General features: G+C 40.6%; 1 protein-coding gene across 1 annotated transcript in view; it reads right to left on the reverse strand.

Annotated features, from left to right (window-relative positions):
- TMEM236 (transmembrane protein 236) overlaps positions 1-20078 on the reverse strand; it is a 48048-nt gene that overhangs the window by 19817 nt on the left and 8153 nt on the right. Inside the window, exons 2-3 of the mRNA XM_003930643.3 lie at positions 6241-6313; positions 2751-2892 (exon numbers count right to left, since the gene is read on the reverse strand). Coding sequence (XP_003930692.1) covers positions 2751-2892; positions 6241-6313 — 215 coding nt within the window. The remainder of the gene's footprint in view (positions 1-2750; positions 2893-6240; positions 6314-20078) is intronic.

The raw sequence follows: 20078 nt of genomic DNA on the forward strand, positions 1-20078 counted from the left end.
ATTCATATTTACAAAGGCATTTCAAATGACTGCTAGATTTTTTAAGCATGAATTTAATTCATGATGGAACCATCAAATCAGACAGTAATCTTCCTAAATTTGGGCAGAGAACAGCTCAAGAAGGAGGCTCTTCAAGTGAGAAGCAGTTGTACAAAATGTTCTAGAGTCTTCTCCTCCAGATCTACTTTTTCTTTAGATGTCTTATTTCAGTTCTGTGTCATTATTAAAATTATGGATATAAGTAATATTCCCCTTTAAAAATCCAACTCACAGCCAGGCATGGTGGCTTACATCTATAATCCCAGCACTTTGGGAGGCCAAGGCAGGTGGATCACCTAAGGTCAGGAGTTTGAGACCATCCTGGCCAATATGATGAAACCCCATCTCCACTAAAAATAAAAAAATTAACCAGGCATGGTGATGCATGCCTGCAATCCCAGCTACTCAGGAGGCTGAGGCAGGAGAATTGCTTGAACCTGGGAGCGGAGGTTGCAGTGAGCAGAGGTCCACCACATTCCAACCTGGGTGCCAGAGCAAGACTCTGTCTCAAAAAAAAAAAAAAAAAAAAAAAAAATCCAACTCATCACTAACAAAAATAGAATGCCATTAACTTATTCCCAAAAAGATACATGCGTCTTTCTTTTTAAAGAAGACTTTTTAACTTAGACAGGAAATGTATATTAATATGGAAAATACAGAATCATCAGGAACCATCCCATTTAAAGCCGGGTGCAGCTGTACTTATCTGTAATCCCAGCTAATCAGGAGGCCAATGCAGGAGGGTCTCCTGAGCTCAGGAGCTCTAGATCAGCCTAGGTAACATAGCAAAACCTCAGCTCAAATAGAAAAAAATCAAGTTTAAAAATAGATTCACGGCCGGGCGCAGTGACTCACGCCTGTAATCCCAGCACTTTGGGAGGCCGAGGCGGGTGGATCACAAGGTCAAGAGCTCGAGACCATCCTGGTCAACATGGCGAAACCCCGTCTCTACTAAAAATACAAAAAATCAGCTAGGCATGGTGGTGTGTGCCTGTAATCCCAGCTACTCAGGAGGCTGAGGCAGGAGAATTACCTGAACCCAGGAGGCGGAGGTTGCAGTGAGCCGAGATCGCGTCATTGCACTCCAGCCTGGGTAACAAGAGCGAAACTCCATCTCAAAAAAAAAAAAAAAAAATAGATTCACATTTTTTTTAAGACAGTCTTGTTCCGTCACCCAGGCTGGAGTGCAGTGGCGAGATCTCGGCTCACTGCAACCTCTGCCTCCTGGGTTCAAGGAATTCCCTGCATCAGCCTCCTCAGTAGCTGAGATTACAGGCACCTGCTACCACGCCTGGCTAATTTTTGTGCTTTGAATAGAGAAGGGCTTTCACCATGTTGGGCAGGCTGGTCTTGAACTCCTGACCTCATGATCCACCTGCCTCAGCCTCCCAAAGTGCTGGGATTACAGGCATGAGCCACCGTGCCCAGCAATACATTTGCATTTTTAAGGAATCTAGAGATGTAGCAAAGAATTTGGAGATTCCCAGCTCTCCAGAGTTAAGGCAAGTACAGATGACTTTGGAGGGCAGATGTGACTTGGGTGTGCCTTCCGCTCAACACATGGCCCTGGCCGCCATCTTATGTACCTAAATGTCACCTGTGTTATGTTAGACATAAGAGACTGTCATCTTCCACCCAAGGGTGAAGTACAGAGTGACAGCCTCCGATTTTCCAATTTCCAAGTGGCCTCCAACTCAGTTTTGCTTTCCTTCTGAGCTGGCAAAAATGACTGGAAGGCACCGGTACCTGACCCATAAATGATTGACGGGCACCTGTGGTGACCCCTGTCACTCTGAAGCTGTTTCCTGAGGCTCACTTAGTTGACTCCATTCACCCCATCAGAAAACGATCTGACAAACCTTAATCATTTCAAATGCACATGACAATATCTTAGCCACACAGTAACTAGCACACCAATATTGCCAAATAAACACAGAAACTACCACATGAAATTTAATGAAAGTTGGAGTCATTTATGTATAACTAAATAAATAAAACATTCCATTAACAAAATATCCTTTTGTAAGGGCCAACCTGTATTTAGTTTCAGGGCATCACTTTGGAGGAAATGTGGCATATCTTGTTGGGTTTTCTTTAAATTTTATTTTTTATAGGGATGGTGTCTTGCCTTGTTGCTCAGACTGGTCTCAAACTCCTGAACTCATGCTATCTTCCCATCCTGGTCTCCCAAAGTGCTGGGATTACAGGCCTGAGCCACCACACTGAGCCATATCTTGGTTTTATTCATGTGATCTTTGGCATATTTTTATAATTCATAATTTAAAACACATGATTATCTAGGGCACAACTACTGCAGTCATATTAATTCCTGTAGTAAAAGTCTCAAAACTAAGCTTTTTATTAATGCATTTAAGCATAAGGTTTAAGAGATTTCCTAGAAAAATACAGATCTATAATAATTAACTAGGATACTTTCTTGCTGGAATACACATTAAGGTTTTGGTATTAACTATTTGATAATTTTAATTTATCAGTACTACCAAAATGCAAACAGGAAACAAAAACAGCTATCTAGCTATCAAGGTAGGTTTAAAAACAATTATATTTAGCTATCTTCATTTGCAATCTTCATCAGTAATGTTAGCCCTAAGAAAAGGTATCATTAAACCTGTTGTCAGATAGCAGAGTGGCAGAAAGGTAAAAGACATATCAAACTTTGAAAAAATATTTATATTTAAAAGAACACTTACTCTTTTGATACCCTCTAAGAGGATATATCCTGAGTTTTTCAATAATATCAACCATGATCAGGGAAAACAGAACCAAAGATACCGGCAGGTCAGGTAACCTATCAGGTAAGACATCAGGGGACCCATTAATGCTCTTCTGAACCTGTTTAGAGAAAATCATTTAGAAGCATTAAATTACAATTTAATTCAAAATGCATTCAACAGTCTGAATGCAGCACTAAATTAATTATAATTACATTTACTCAAAAACTAGGTTTTGAGCTTGTCAGGTTTTAAACTCCACAAGGTTTCGAACCATTTCTAAAGCCGTCATAAGGAAACATATCAATGGAAGCATATTTTCAGTTCAAGACAGACTTTAGTAAATACATGCAGAAATACAGTAGTGGACTCAGTGTAATATCGAAGGGGTAACTCCTTCCAACTCTACTGCTGAGCAGAACTTCTAAGAATCCATCCTCAAAGAGCTAGGGGGACAAATATTAACATGCAGGGTCTTCCAAGAAGGCAGAACTCAGATAATTCCAGCTAGACTTCGGAACACTTCCTTCATCTGCTTAAAGTATTTACAAAAAGCCATGGCAAGGCCAGGTGCAGTGGCTCACGCCTATAATCCCAGCACTTTTGGAGGCCAAGGTGGGAGGATTACTTGAGCCCAGGAGCTCGATAACAAGCTGGGCAACACCACCAGAACTCATGTGTACAAAAAGTTAAAAAATTAGCTGGGTGTGGTGGCTCACACCTTTGGTTCCAGATACTTGGGAGGCTGAGGTGGGAGGATCACTTGAGCCCAGGAGCTCGAGGCGGCAATGAGTCATGATTGTGATACTGCACTCTAGCTTGGGTGACAGAGCAAGACCCTGACCCACCAAAAAACGGAAACAAAAACAACAATAACAAAAAACTATGGCAAGCACTGTGTTAATGGTGAAATAGTGAAAGTTTTCCCTCTGAAATCAGGAATGAAACAAAGATGCCACTGTGACCATTTCTGTTCAGCATTGTCCTGGAGGTCTTAGCCAGGGTAATGGGCCAGAGAAAGAAATTAACAATGTAGGCTGGGCGTGGTGGCTCACATCTGTAATCCCAGCACTCTGGGAAGCCAAGGTGGGTAGATCACCTGAGGTCAGGAGTTCGAGACCAGCCTGGCCAACATGGTGAAACTCTGTCTCAAAAAAAAAAAAAAAAAAACATAGCCAGGCATGGTGGCACATGCCAGTAATCCCAGCTATTTAGGATGCTGAGGCAGGAGAATCACATGAACCCAGGAGGCAGAGGTTGTAGTGAGCTCAGATCACACCATTACATTCCAGCCTGGGTCACAGAGCAAGACTCCATCTCAAAAATAAAAATAATGGTGTAAAATTGGAAAGAAGAAAAACAAAATACAATTATTCATAGACTATTTGATTGTACATAGAGAAAATCTCCCCCAAATGGATGCATTGTTTCTAAATACCAAAGACAAAAGAGTTCAAATATGTGAACTTTTAAAAATGTACGTGCTACTACACTCCAGCCTGGGGAGCGAGACTCCATTTCCAAAAAAAAAAAAAAAAGACACAATGCAAGCGGTGGTGAATGCTCCTTCTCGGGTGGTGAGTTCTATAGAGATGCTATAAAAATTAGTACAATCTGTTTGGAAAGCTGTTTGAGCTTATCTCTCACCATTTAACATTTCAATATCTCATGATTCATCAGTTCTGCTCCTGCATGTGTAACCAACAGAAATACGTACACACCAAAAGACATCTTCACAGATGTTCACAGCCACATTATTTGTAATTGCCAAAACTGGAAATAAGCAAGATGGCGACCAAGAGTAGAACATAAGTTAATTATGATCTCATCATATAAGGAAATACTCTACGCTGAAACTGAATGAGCTTCTCGTATTCAAAAAAACACGAATGATCCTCACAACCATATTTTAAATAAAAGAAGCCAGATATCTTTTGATTTCTCCTTGGAAAAAGTTCAAAAACTAACAAACTAGCCTGCAGTATCAGAAGTCAAATAAGAAGTGACTTCTGGAAAGGAGGGAAAGAAGCATGAAAAAAAAAAAAAAAAAGAGCAAGCCATGGGTTTTTTAATACAAAAATACAATAAAGGAGCATTGGTGTGGAGCTGGCCAAAGTTTCCTTCTTGACCTTGACCTGAGTGATTTTTACCTGGGGGGTTGCTTTGTGGTATTCCATGGTTACTATACTTTTTATGTGTTATATATGTTATACTTCGGTGAAAATTAAATAAGAAAAAAAGGGAAGGGGAGGGGAGGGGTGGGGAAGGGAGTAACAATGGGTGAGACATCATAAAATAGAACCAAAAAGGGCTATGAAGCTCCAGATGTGCCATCAGTTTACTGAAAGTTTTCTTGAAAGGTTGTAAACAGAATTTTTACAGCTTTTGCGAACCTTCCAAATGATTTACAAGGTCTTTGGGAGGGGAAAAGACAGATCTAGATGGAAATATTCATCTGTTGCAGTTCATTTGATGCAAAGCACACCTGTATGATCTCCCAAAATTATTTCACGCATTCATATATTGTCCTAATGCAGCATTATGACGGATTCTAGTAGCACCTACGATGCATTCTAACAACCATGTAATTTCTAATCTCATACATTACTCGGTACTAACCTGTCTCGTAACACTTGTGATACTTGTTCTAATTGCCTGTTTATTTTTCTCTCTAATGTCAGAAAATTATACCAGAGACTCTGCCATATTTCCTAAGTTCCCTATCCCCTGTACCTAATAGTGCCTGGCCTGTAATATACACTTAGTGAGTATTTACTTCACATATAAATGAAATATCATCACAAGGTAAATTAAGTAATTTAACTAACTTAAGTATGCTTTGGGGAAATTAAAATTATCTTTCACAGCACCTTGCAAATTAGTAAGATTAGTGGGCATTCTTCTCTGACCTTCTTAGATAATGAAGTGCTCATAGCCTGAAAATTCTGCTTAAAATATTCCTGCCCTGCAGGTGTCTATCCAAGACCTTTTGAAGCTATATTTGGTCAAAACATAAACTCAGCATTATTTTCAAATAAATAACACATGCAAATTATTTATCAATGGACATCTTATCAAGGTGTTACAACATAAGTGGTCCTTCCCTTAGATCGTGTTGTCATTTAGATCCCCAATCATTTAGAATTGGGGATGATCACAAAAAACATCAGGTTGACAGAAGAAAAAAATATAAATTACCTTTCAAATTTTTCACTTTTTAAGTGTTCAAATTTCATTTCTATCTCATACACACAAACACAAAAGTAATTTTTTAAAAACTAGTTATTAGACTTTCCTTCACAATCACAGAGGTAAAAACGATCTTAGTACTTTAACATATATTGCAACCTGGAAGATTGGATTACATAAATGTCAAGAAATTTGTTGAGCACACTGCTCTATCAAATTCCAATAATGAGAAATTATAAAATTTCAGAATCTTGTAGCAGAAGAAATCAAAATTCCATACCTCAGTCACTGCTATGGAAAAGGTGAGGGAGGGCAGTGTGGTGAGGACCACACACATCATCAGAACGGGTCTCCTAGCAAAGGAGAAAAAATAAGCCAAAGCAATCATGGACAAGATCGACAGTTCCTCTTACATGTTGCTAACTTTGCAGTTCCTGTTCCATTCATCTACAGTTTTTCTAAGAAGCTGCTGCTTCCCTATTTCCATTTCCCAAATGTTTGAGTATGGCACAGAGAACACAGGCAGAAACCAGAACGCTGCTTCTAGAACAAAGGAGTGAGAGATTTCCAAATCATTAGCAAACCCCAAACTATTAAAAGCATCAAATCACAAGTCAAATGACATTCAACATTTTCATAATTCGTTAATTAAAATCCTACCCAAGAGGTCAGGCTGTAGTGACAACTGAATAAATGAACAGCATGAATTTCAAGTTATATTATACCCCATGTTGGAAAATTTATTTTTCGAAAAGTACATTTAGAGATGATAAACTATTAGATACTGAAAGACCACTGAAAAACATTAATTTTTTTTTTACTGGAACCAAAAAAATAACATACATACCTAAAAATGACATAATTTTTCAAACTTGATTTTGGACCACTTCTTAAACCTTACATGATCAACCAATCAAATAGCTATTGATACATAATATGTATAAAATAGTATACCTTATGACAGATAAAATTTAAATGTATGTTTAGCATCCTTAATTTATGGGATGACAAGAGATACTTACTGAAAGGTTTTCTTCAAAGAAATATTTACCTCCTCTTTGATTTGTTAATATTATGTTAATTCCATTTATATAATTATGTTTTCTACATTCAATAATTTGTTGAATGCTTTCAAATTATTATTTCTCCACAGCCATATAAAAGAATGAAATCATGTTTTTGGCAGCAACATGGCTGTAGCTAGAGGCCGTTATCCTAAACAAATTGACTCAGAACAGAAAACCAAATACTGTATGTTCTAAGTAGGAGCTAAACGTTGGGTACTCGTGGACATAAAGATGGGAACAGACACTGGAGACCTTTATAGAAAGGGGCCAGAGTTGTAAAATTACCTGTTGGGTTACTATTCTCACTACCTGGATGATGGGATCAATCACACCCCAGACCTTAGTATCGTGCAACATACCAGTGCGACAAACGTGCACATGTACCACCTGCATCTAAAATAAAGTTGAAATTATAAAGAATAAAATAATAATAAAACAATTTCTCCGTGATGCTGTCTTGCCTCCCCCATCCCAGTGCCATCTTAGAAGTCCTAGGTTTAAATGTAAATTAGAAGATGAGATTGCCCCTCTCTCATAGCCAGACACAATACAACCTGGCTAAGACTAGTTTGATGGAATTTTCAACTGGTAGCCTTGTCTGTTTGTCTGAGCCTAGATCCAAGTTCCTACAGCACTAAGTTCTCTAAGTAAGATTGAACAAACCACTCATAAAGTTCTCTTCTTCTCAACTTGACCTCTAAACAATGACAGTGCCCCAGAGATTATTCCTGGGCCTGTTCTTTATCTATATGATCTTCCTGGATAATCTCGTCCATTCCCATTGCTTCAAATACCACTCATTTGCCCAGGACTCCGCAATATATTCTGGTGTTTTTCCTGAACCCTGACTTGTCTACCCAACTGTTAGAGACTTCCACATGGACGGCAAAAACACAATTCAGACTTACCATGTCCGAAACAGAACCCAAGTCTTCCACCATACCTGTTCCAGTCCATCATCTAATCCCATCTGATTTACTGCCAAAGTCCATTTCAAACTCATTTCCTGCCAACACCATAGTTCATCCACTGTCACCTCTCGTCTGCCATATTCCCTAACTGGTTTCCTGTTGGCACTTCTATTCTTACCTAGCAACATTGTCTTCATGCCTTTTAAATGAAGTCATGCTTTTAAAATGTCAAACACATCATGTTACTGCTCCAATGGTGAGGAACAGAAGGGGGTCATTGGTTAATGGGTACAGAGCTTTAGTTTTACGAGATAAGTCTCACGGATGATGGTGGCAATAGTTACACAATAATGTGAATGCACTTAATGCCACTGAACTGTACCTTAAAATGATTAAGATGGTAAATTTTACATTATGTGTATTTTATCACAATTTAAAAAAAATCTTTGATGGACACACAATGTGATTAGAATACAACTGAAACCTATTACACTAGTCTACATGCTGTATATGATCTGGTTTCTCTTATTTCTCCTACTCTCCTGCATACAGGCAGGCGCGCACGCACACACACACACACACAAATACACACGTGCGCACACGTGTGCATAAGTTGTATACACAGCTCTTATGACTACCTAAAAATCTGCTGATTCTCTGTTTACTGTTTGTCATCTTCCTCTTTTCTCATCCCCCGAGGTAAGTTCTGTGGAAGCAGGGACCTTCACTGACTTGTTTGTTACTTTATTTCCAGCATCTCAAATAATGTTTCTGAATCATTTTTTGTGTGATGAAACTTCTGAAGAATCTAGTGAACCCGATGAATGCTTCTCAGGACAACACTGCTAAATGAGTAAAATAAAATACACAGATTTTTAGAAAATAAACCCATTATCTTGAAATTATCCAAAATTTTTTAATTACCCAAAGCCTTTTTTAAAAATTGTATACAGTTTACAGGTTTTTTTTTTTTAAGAATTATGTGGTAATCCAAATTCTTTTTAAAGTTTGATGTAACAATATATGTGTCTATCTATAAACACATTATCTTGTTTTATTTTCTTTGGAGCAGGCCAGACCCAGTGGCTGAAGCCTATAATTCCAGCACTTTGGGAGGCTGAGGTGGGCGGATTACTTGAGCCCAGGAGTTTTGAGACCAGCCTGGGCAACACAGCGAAACCTCGTTTCTACAGAAAAGAAAAAAAAAATACAAAAGTTAACCAGGTGTGGTGGCATGTACCTGTAGTCACAGCTACTTTGGAGGCTAAGGCAAAAGAATCCCTTGAACCCCAGGAGACAGAGGTTGCAGCAAGCCAAGATAATGCCATTGCACTCTTGGGCAACAGAGCCAGACCCTGTCTCAAAAAAAAGGCGGGGGGAGTACTTAAGATCTAGCAAAAATTGTAATCATTCATAATTTCAAGTTAGTGAAGATCATAAACCACATACTGAAGTTTCTCCTACAACTGTTGTGTGATATGAAAAGACCTGTGATACATGGTATAAAAAGCTCTATGTAATAAAGTTACAGGTCCTGCTAACACTTCTGTGGTTTGTTACCAACATCCATATCAGAAAAGATTGATAGTTTTCAATTAGAGGTTAATGAAAGAAATGATGTAAATTGTTTCTCATCCAAGTTCAAGAACTCCATGAAGCTAGAGAATGTCCAACACATAGTAGGAATTCAAGAAATACTAAATGAATTGACTCATTAGTAAATATATAAAAACCCAAGTGTATGTTTTATTTAACTAGAAGATATGTTAACCTATGTTTGAAAATCTTGACTTACTGCTAGGATATACTTGTAATTTTTTTTTTTTTTTTTTTTTTTTTTTTTTTTGAGACAGAGTCTCACTCTTTTGCCCAGGCTGGACTGCAATGACGCGATCTTGGCTCACTGCAATCTCTGCCTCCTGGGTCCAAGTGATTTTCCTGCCTCAGCCTCCTGAGTAGTGGGATTACAGGTGCACACCATCACACCTGGCTAATTTTTGTATTTTTAGTAGAGATGGGATTTCACCATGTTGGTCAGGCTGGTCTTGATCCACCTGCCTTGGCCTCCCAAAGTGCTGGGATTACAGGTGTGAGCTGCCACACCCGGCTGGAAATGCTTATAATTTATTGAGTGTTATGGATCAGATGGTGTCTCCAAAAGAAGATATGTTGAAATCCCAAACCCCAGTACTTCAGAATGTGATCTTATTTGGAAATAAGATGTTTACAGAGATAATCAAGTTGAAATAAGAGCATTAAGGTGGGTCCTAATCCAATATGACTGGTGTTCTTATACAAATGGAGAAATTTGGTGACAGAGTTGCAGAAAGGGAAGACTATGTGAAGAAACCTAGGAAGCATACAATGTAATGAAGACAAAAATCCGAGTGTTACAAGCCAAGGAACCATCAAAGATTACCAAAAAACCACCAGAAGCAAGGAGAAAGACATGAAACAAATTCTCTCTCATATCCATTTGAAGGAACCAATCCTGCTATCTTGATCTGTGTTTTCACCCCTGGAACTCTGAGGCAATAAATTTACATTACTTAAGTCATCCAGTCAGTAGTATTTCCTTATGGAATTTCTAGGAAACTTACACTGATTTTGTGATTGGAATGTGGAATGCTGCTGTAACAAACATCTAAAAATGTAGAAGTGGTTTTGGAATTGAGGGATGAGTAGAGACCCAGAGAGTTGTGAGATGCAAGACAGAAAAAGCCTAGATTGCCTTGAAGAGACTGTTGGTAGAGACACAGGTGTTAAAGGAGATTTTAGTGAGGGCTCAGAAAGAAAAGAGGAGGGTTATAGAGAAAGCTTTCAGCACCTTAGAGAATAGATATATTGTTATGAACAGAGTATTGCTGGAAATATGAATCCTAAGGTGCTTCTGGTGAGGTTTAAGATGGAAATGAGGAAAATATTATAGGAAACTGGAGGAAAGGTGATCCTTTCTATGAAATGACAGAAAATTTGGCTGTACTGTGTTCTATTGGATACAAAGTAGAACTTGTAAGTAATAAATTCAGATTTTTAGCTGAGGCTGTTACAAAGAAAAGTGTTGAAGGCACAGTCTGGTTTCTTGCTGCTATTTTATAATAAAATGTGAGTGAAGGAAGAGAGATAAATTGAAACAGAAACTTTTAAGCCAAAAGGAATTAGAACTTGAAAATTTGGCAAATTCTCAGGCTATCCATATTGCAAATGTTAAGAAAGCACGTTCAGAAGCGAACACCAAGGTTATGGTTTGTGAATCCAGCCAACCATCTCAGCAGAAACACCACTGGCTTGGACTGAAGGTGGCAGACGAAATGAAGAAATGCTGTTGTACTTCTAGGACTTTAGGGAGGAAATGGGTTGATAGACCTATTTGGCTGCAAATGTGTTATCTTTTGAAAAAGGGGAAAATGACTTTGATAGTGGTTCCAAAGCCGGGGAGACTTGTGGCTGCACACACAACCCCGAGGTGCCCACCATGAATCCACAGGACAGAACCATGACCATCCAAGGCTGAGGGGTTGGGGCTGCTACCCTCATAAGCCTGGATGATGAGCCCAGAGGAATCAGCATCAAGACACAGAGGGTTATTTTTAAACCTTAAAAGCCAGTGGGATTTTCCTTCCTACCTTTTGAACTTGCGCGTGGTCCATGACTCCTTTCCCTTCCAATTTTTCCCTTTCAGAATGGTAAAGTCTATGCTGCCCCACCACTGTATGTGAGAAGCAACTAACTGTTCGTCTGGCTTCACATGTTTGCAGATGGAAAGAAACTCTGCCCCAGGAGGAATCATATCCCAAGTCTCACTCATAACTTGTTTGGATGATTTTGAGGGAAGGTTTTGGGATTTTGCGTTGGTGATGTATAGCCGAGATTTGGGAGTTAGAGTTGATGCTGGGACGATTAGGACTTTTGGAGGTGTTGACATGAATGAGTCTATTTTGCACACCAAAAGAACATGAATTTTGGGGGGTCAGAGAGTGAAATGCCATGTTGAATTGTATATCCCCAAATAGACATGTTTAAGTCCCAACCCCCAGTACCTCAAAATGTGACCTTATTTGTAAATACGGTCTTTTTTTTTTTTTTTTTTTTTTTTTTTTTTTTTTTTTGAGACACACTCTTGCTCTGTTGCCCAGGCTGGAGTACAATGGCACGATTCTGGCTCACTGCAACCTCTGCCTCCCAGGTTCAAGAGATTCTCCTGCTTCAGTCTCCCAAGCTGTGATTATGGGTTCTCACCACCATGCCTGGCTAAGCATTTTTCTTTTTATTTATTTTTTTGTTCTTTAGTAGAGATGGGGTTTCACCATGTTGGTCAGACTGGTCTTGAACTCCTGACCTCAGGTGATTCATCTACCTCAGCCTCCCAAAGTACTGGGATTACAGGTGTGAGCCACCATGCCCAGTGTAAATAGGGTCTTTATAGATGTCAGCAAGTGAAAATGGGGTGTAACGGGAGACTCTGATCCAATATGACTGGTGTCCTTTTTAAAAGGGAAAATCTGAGGCCAGGAGTGGTGGCTCATGCCTGTAATCCCAGGACTTTGGGAGGCTGAGGTGGGCAGATCACAAAGTCAAGAGATCAAGACCATCCTGGCCAACATGCTGAAACGCCATCTCTACTAAAAATACAAAATTAGCTGGATATGGTGGTGAGTGCCTGTAGTCCCAGCTACATGGAGGGGCTGAGGCAGGAGAATCACTTGAACCCAGAAGGTGGAAGTTGCAGAGAGCCAAGATTGCACCACCGCACTCCAGCCTGGTGACAGAGGGAGACTCTGTTTCAAAAAAAAAGTGAGGGGGATCTGAAAACAGACATGCAGGTGGGTAAGACTAGGTGAAAACACATAGGAAGAATGCCATGTGAAGAAGAAGGCGCAGATTAGAGTGATACATCTACAGGCCAAGGAACACCAAAGATTGCCAGCAACCACCGGCAGCCAGGAGAGAGGCATGAGCAGAGCCTTCCTTCCGTCTCTCTCAAGGAACCATCCTTGCCGTCACCTTGATCTTAGACTTCTCACCTCCAAACATTTAGGTATTTCAGAATTTGAAACAAATTTCTGTGGTTTAGTCACCAAGTTTGTGATACTTTGTTATAGCAGTCCTAGGAAGCTAATATACAAGTAATATAATTTACGTTAGAAATATCATAGACACTTATTTGAAAGACTATTCATGCTGAAAAGAATGCAAGTTTGCAACCATAGTACGACTGGCTAAAGAAAAGGACGTGTGGGCGTGGTATAATTTCCACCTGAAAGACTGAGTTAGAGCACTGCCCGTAGCCCTCTATGTGCATCTGTAATAAACTGGCAATGAGAAGGCCCCTCCTAGGAATGAGGCCCATTAAGGATGAACTAAATCAGCTCAGTCACATTAGGTAAAAAATTCCTGTGTGTGCAGCAAGCATTCTGGCCCTGAGATTTCTCACAGAGGAAGCATGGTGGATGGAAAGCCTCAGGTGACAACTTGGGGAATGACTCTGCTCATAAATTATTTTACCTAACTCATGAAGTTAAGTTTCCCTGCCCATCTTTTAAGGCTCTCCAAAATCTAATCTTAACATTCCAACACATAATAACACTGGGCTCTTAACCACAGCTCAACGAGCTCCTATCATACCATAGGCCAAGCGCTACAGGAAAGATTTTACATACAACAACTCCACAACAACTTTCTGAGTGAGGTATCAACCCTGTTTAACAGATGATGAACTGATGTTGAAGGCTGAATTAATTTGCCCAAATCCCACGGCTAGGAAGTGAAAGATGAATTCAAACCTTTGGATTCCAAAACTCATGCTCCTAACCACTCTGCAGTACGGCCAACTCATTTCTCGCCACCTGCTCCTCTCTCAGCAAGTAGGTCTTTTCCCACCCCCTAAGTAATTCACTACGTCAGCTCATTCCACATACTCATCCTTCTCCTCTGGCTGCCCTCCCCCACCCATCTTTCCAAGCTCAGTGCAAATCAAAGTTTCCTTATGGGACTTTCTCTGACTACTGCAAAGCACAGTGTTTTTCTAATAAACCTGAGTCCATAAACCATTATGTACTAAAAAGCTGCTGAGTTCAAGGCACTGTGGTGAGCTGATGGGACAGGGTGGAAAGGGACAGGTAGGAAGGATGAATCAAAAAGGATATCTCCCTTTCTTTTTTTTTTTTTTTTTTTTTTTTTGAGACAGAGTCTCGCTCTGTCACCCAGGCTGGAGTGCAGTGGCACCATCTTAGCTCACTGCAATCTCTGCCTCCAGGGTTAAAGCAATTCTCATGCTTCAGCCTCCTGAGTAGCTGGGGTTACAGGTGCCCACCACTGCACCTGGCTAATTTTTGTATTTTTAGTAGAGACAGGGTTTCACCATATTGGCCAAGCTGGCCTTGAACTCCTGACCTCATCCACCCACCTTGGCCTACCACAGTGCTGGCATTACAGGCATGAGCCACCACACCTGAAGTTCTTTTCTTTTTTTTTTTTTTTCTTTTTTAAATTGAAGGACAGGATCTTGCTATGTTGCTGAGGCTGATTTCAAACTCATGGCCTCAAATGATCCTCCCACCTCAGCCTCCCAATTAACAGAAACTATAGTCATGTACCACCATGCCCAGCTAATTTTTTAAAAAATTTTCTGTAGAGACAGGGTCTTGCTATGTTGCCCAGGCTGGTCTCATACTCCTGGTCTCAAGCAATCCTCCTGCCTCAGCCTTCCAAAGTGCCAGGATTACAGGCGTGAGCCTCTGCGCCCAGTCAGTATTAAGCTTTGATGATGCTCTTCTCTGGGATAACAAAGAACTTGTGGTGGGTCATATAAAATTTAGTGATTGGTGGCATAGTGGTTTCTATCACTTTCTAGTTTTTTCATGTACAACTGTCCAGACTCCACAGTGGACTACAGAGCCCCTGAGGACGGAGGCAGTCCCTGAGAATGAAGGCATGCACCTGCAGTGGCCTGGAAATAATGCTGGCTAACATGAGGAATTCACGCAGGGAGGCTGGACATGGTGGCTCATGTCTATAATCCAAGCACTTTGGGAGGCCGAGGCAGGTGGATTGCTTGAGTCCAAGAGTTTGAGACCAGCCTGGGCAATGTAGCAAGATCCTGTCGCTACAGGAAATTAAAAAATCAGTCAGGTGTGGTGGTGTACACCTGGAGTCCTCACGTGGCTACGATGGGAGGATCACTTGAGCCTGGGAGGTTGAGGCTACAGTGAGCTATGATCATGCCACGGCACTCCAATCCAGATGACAGAGCAAGACCCTGTCTCAACAAAAACCTAAATATATATATATATGCATACACACACACACACACACACAGAGAGAGAGAGAGAGAGAGAGAGAGATAAAGAGAGATGGGTACATTTATATCCATTTAAACAAACCCATAGAGTTGACTCATGGATCACTGTTAACCTGGAGGATTTCTAGTAAAACTAGGAGATTTAATCAATCATACACTCTGTTATGAAATAGGTAACATGGTTGCAATTGAAGCTAATAGCATTATATCAATATCTGAAGTCAGTAGCTGCATCTAGAGGACATTAAGGTGCCAGTGAGACAATATCCAGGTATTAAAAATCCAGCCAGCATCCTAAGGAGACTTTCAAAAGAGTAAAAAGTCCAGAAATCATGGAATAGGAAGGGTCGATGGAACTCTGCCCATTGGAAAAGAGAAAACTTAGCAGACCGAGACGTGGCGTGGCTGAGATGGCAGAACGATGTCACTGCCTTCAAATGTTGGAAAAGTTTAACGCAGATACAGTAAGCTCAGAGAACTCATCCCTGGAGACACAGTTTGGGGAGCTGTCATCATACAAGTAGCAGTTTACATTATGTGGGCTGATGGGAGTGCTCAAAATGTAATAGAAATGAGGAACCACGCAGCAATGGGCACAGCTCCCGGCCATGGTCAAGTTTTACTATTTATAAAGAAAGGGCAGAGGAGGTGAAGTCTACAAAGCCGACGGGAAACAGAGTTACATAGTGCTAGGTTTTGTTTCAACATAAGGGAATAAGAAAGGCTGTTCTACTAATTAAAGCCACAGAACGTAGTGAGTTCTCTGTAGCATCAGAGATAGGCTCTTATCTATTCACATTGTGAGAAATCCTTTTGTAGATGAACACTAAGGGTTCGCCCAGTTCCAGGATACAGTGAAATGATGTCAGTATTTGATTTAAAAGCAAGGGGAAGAGGAGATTTTTAAGGGGTGGGGCTGAAGTACAGAAAACTTTTTTTTTTTTTGAGGCAGAGTCTCACTCTGTCACCCAGGCTGGAGTGCAGTGGGGTGATCTCAGCTCACTGGGAACTTTGTCTCCCAGGTTCAAGTGGTTCTCCTGCCTCAGCCTTCTGAGTAGCTTGGACTACAGGAACGAGCCACCATACCTGACTGATTTTTGTATTTTTAGTAGATACGGGGTTCCATCATGTTGGCCAGGCTGGTTTCCACCTCCTGACCTCAAGTGATCCACCCGCCTCGGCCTCCCAAAGTGCTGGGATTATAAGTGTGAGCCACTGAGCCTGCCCCAGAAAACTTTTTTTTAAGAAGAGGATTACCCTATTGACACAAACTGGGAGGGAATGATGGGAGAAAAGCAAAAAGCAAGAAGACCAGTGAGTGAAGGCTGCCAGAGCCCAAGTGTTAGTTAATGAAATGGTCTTCATTTTTCCTTGAATAAAAATAATCAGGACGAATCAGGTCTGACACTGGATTTAAATATATGAAAATATGAAGGAACCACATCAGAAACTCAAGCTTTGATGGTCTGGAAATGAGGGCCTAATTGGGATGAGAGAAATAGTCATGGAAAACAAGAAGCTGATACAAGAGAGATGAAGAGAAAGAATTACCAGAATGTGGTGACTTCTCTCATAGGATGAGGAGAGAAAACAAAAAGTAAATAGATTTGCACTGGTTTACTGGGTGATATGATTTGGCTGCGTTCCCTCCCAAATCTCATCTTGAATTGTAGCTCCCAGAATCCCACATGTCATGGAAGGGACCCAGTGGAGGTAAATGAATCATGGGGGCAGGTCTTTCCCATGCTGTTTTCGTGATAGTGAACAAGTCTCATGGATCTGATGGTTTCATAAAGGGGAGTTCCCCTGAACATGCTCTCTTGCCTGCCGCCATGTAAGACGTGACTTTGCTCCTCATTTGCATTCAGCCATGATTGTGAGGGCTCCCCAGTGATGTGGAACTGTGAGTCCATCAAACCTCTTTCCTTTATAAATTACCCAGTCTCAGGTATGTCTTTATTAGCAGAATGAGAACAGACTAATACACAGGGCATAGTAGGGCAAGGAAGATAAAGTCTGCAGTCAACTATGACAAAATTATTGGTCCTTTTAATGTATAATGCCCAAGACCAAACTGTAAAGAAAGTATTGATAGCTTAAACTATGTGAAAATTAAAGATTCTCTATATCAAAAACACCAAAGTAAAATTAAAAGACTGATAATAACCCTGAAATGTATGCTTCATCAAATTCAACATCCTTATTGCTTGATGATATTGTACAATTAAAACAAATTAACATTCTTAATGTTTATAGAACTCATAAATCAGTAGCAAAAAAATGGACATACCAACAGAAAAAGAGATCAAGGACAAAAATACATGATTTTTAGAAAATACAAAGAGCCAATAAATCTATAAGAAAATGTTAAACATGATAGATAATAGATTCACTAAGAGAAACTGGAGGCCAGGCATGGTGGGTCACACCTGAAGTCCCAGCACTTCGGGAGGCCGAGGTGAGCGGATCATGAGGTCAGGAGATCAAGACCATCAGGAGATCAGCTAACACAGTGAAACCCCGTCTCTACAAACACACACACACACAAAAAATAGCCAGATGTGGTGGTGCACACCTTTAGTCCCAGCTACTTAAGTGGCTGAGGCAGGGAATTTCTTGAACACAGGAGATGGAGATTACAGTGAGCAGAGATCTTGCCACTGCACTCCAGCCTGAAAACAGAGTGAGATTCCATCTAAAAAAAAAGAAAAGAGAAGAGAAGAAAGATAAACTGGAATGTTCTGAGAAGTAACTGCTAAGCAGCAGCATTAATGGGATCTTGCCAATTAACGATCTCTCAGAGGTGCTGAAAAGTGAGCTCCATTTCCCTCAGGTTAGCCCGTGTGTCCAGCAGTGCACAGATGTCACAGTGCTGTGTGTTTCAGTTGCGGGGAGAAGTGCAGAGCAGTCAGGGGCTCAAGACTCCCTTGGGGAAGCCTTGGCTCAACTATTCACTGGCTCTGTGATCTTCAAACCCCTCTGCCTCAATTTCCTCATTTGTAAAGTGGAGACTACCATTGTTCTTGCCTATCCAGATTAGGAAATCAACTAAGATAATACAAACATTGTATTTAAAATGATGCTTGGTACATAGTAATTGCCCAATAAATATTTGCTCTTACTTTACAACAACTACAACAGCTACTACTACCATGATCCCCACCACTATTGCCTGAAGCATATCAACAGCAAAATCTCATGGAATATGTTAAAAACTTAAGCCAAGTAAAATGTTGCCCAAAATGTTAGGGTCTTTCAGACTTGCCTTGCCCAGGATTCCTGGTATGTTCATGGTCTAAAGCAACTACTCCAAAGGACTCAAAAGAACACCCAAAATTGGCCAGGTGTGGTGGCTCACACCTGTAATCACAAGACTTTGGGAAGCTGAGCCAGGCGGATCACAAGGTCAGGAGTTCGAGACCAGCCTGGCCAATATAGTGAAACCCCAATTCTATTAAAAACACACAAACACACACAAATTACCCAGGCACAGGGGTGCATACCCATAATCCCAGCTACTTGGGAGGCTGAGGCAGAAGAATCCCTTGAATCCAGGAGACAGAGGTTGCAGTGAGCCAAGATCATGCCACTGCACTCCAGCCTAGGCGACAGAGAGAGACTCCATCTCAAAAAACAAAAAAAGAATACCCAAAATATAGCTCTAGGTCCCAGGGCAGTCTGGGAATCTCCACAAATACCCTAGGACTATCCTGCCACCAGTGTACCTTCTCAATGAAGATCTGCCCCAGTTTCAGGCTAGGATCATAACTCAGTGGTATCACACATCTACTGATGTTCCAGGAAGAGAGCGTTTTTATTTCCTGGAATACACAGTTTGATGTGTATATAAGTGGCTTTCTTCATTCCCCCCAGCATCTCCCTTGTGGATTATGAATTCTGGCAGGCATCCCTAGAATGGAGCCATAATTCCAGGAAAATCAGGAAGTGTTAACAGGAGTAGAGGAAGGTGCTGGATTAAAGTTCAGACTCCAGCACCGATTTAGTATATGTTTCAAGCTCTCTGAAATTGTTTCCTCCCTTATAAAATGGGAATTACATCTACTTGGTCAACTTCGCAACACTGGCATGTAGGTCTAGTGAGAAAATGAAATGAAAAATGTAACAAAATAAAACATAAATATAACATAAAATAAAACATAATAACTCAATGCAAAATATGTCTAAGATACTAATTATCTCACCATGTCGGCATTCTTCTCAAAGCATAAAAGAAACCTACAAAATTCTCCAAATTCAAGGATATTCCTGACAACATATATTTTCCTTCAGTTTTACTATAACTTCTACCACTTTTTAGAGTCATTCTGAAGATTAAACATGAGTATATATATATATATATATATATATATTTTTTTTTTTTTTTTTTTTTGAGATGGAGTTTCGCTCTTGTTACCCAGGCTGGAGTGCAATGGCGCAATCTTGGCTCACCGCAACCTCCGCCTCCCGGGTTCAGGCAATTCTCCTGCCTCAGCCTCCTGAGTAGCTGGGATTACAGGCATGTGCCACCATGCCCAGCTGATTTTTTGTATTTTTAGTAGAGGCAGGGTTTCACCATGTTGACCAGGATGGTCTTGATCTCTTGACCTCGTGATCCACCCGCCTCGGCCTCCCAAAGTGCTGGGATTACAGGCGTGAGCCACGGCGCCCGGCCCACGAGCATATTTTTAATGAAAATAGTAACTTTCATCTGAGGTCATAACACATTCATTGGGTGATTACTACAGACCAGGTACAATGCTAGGAACTTCATATACATGATCGTACGGAGTTTCTTAAAACAACACTCTAAGAAAGAAACTAAGTTGTCTCTGTTTTGCTC

Source organism: Saimiri boliviensis, chromosome 8 (genome assembly GCF_048565385.1).
Source record: "Saimiri boliviensis isolate mSaiBol1 chromosome 8, mSaiBol1.pri, whole genome shotgun sequence".
NCBI lineage: Eukaryota > Metazoa > Chordata > Mammalia > Primates > Cebidae > Saimiri > Saimiri boliviensis.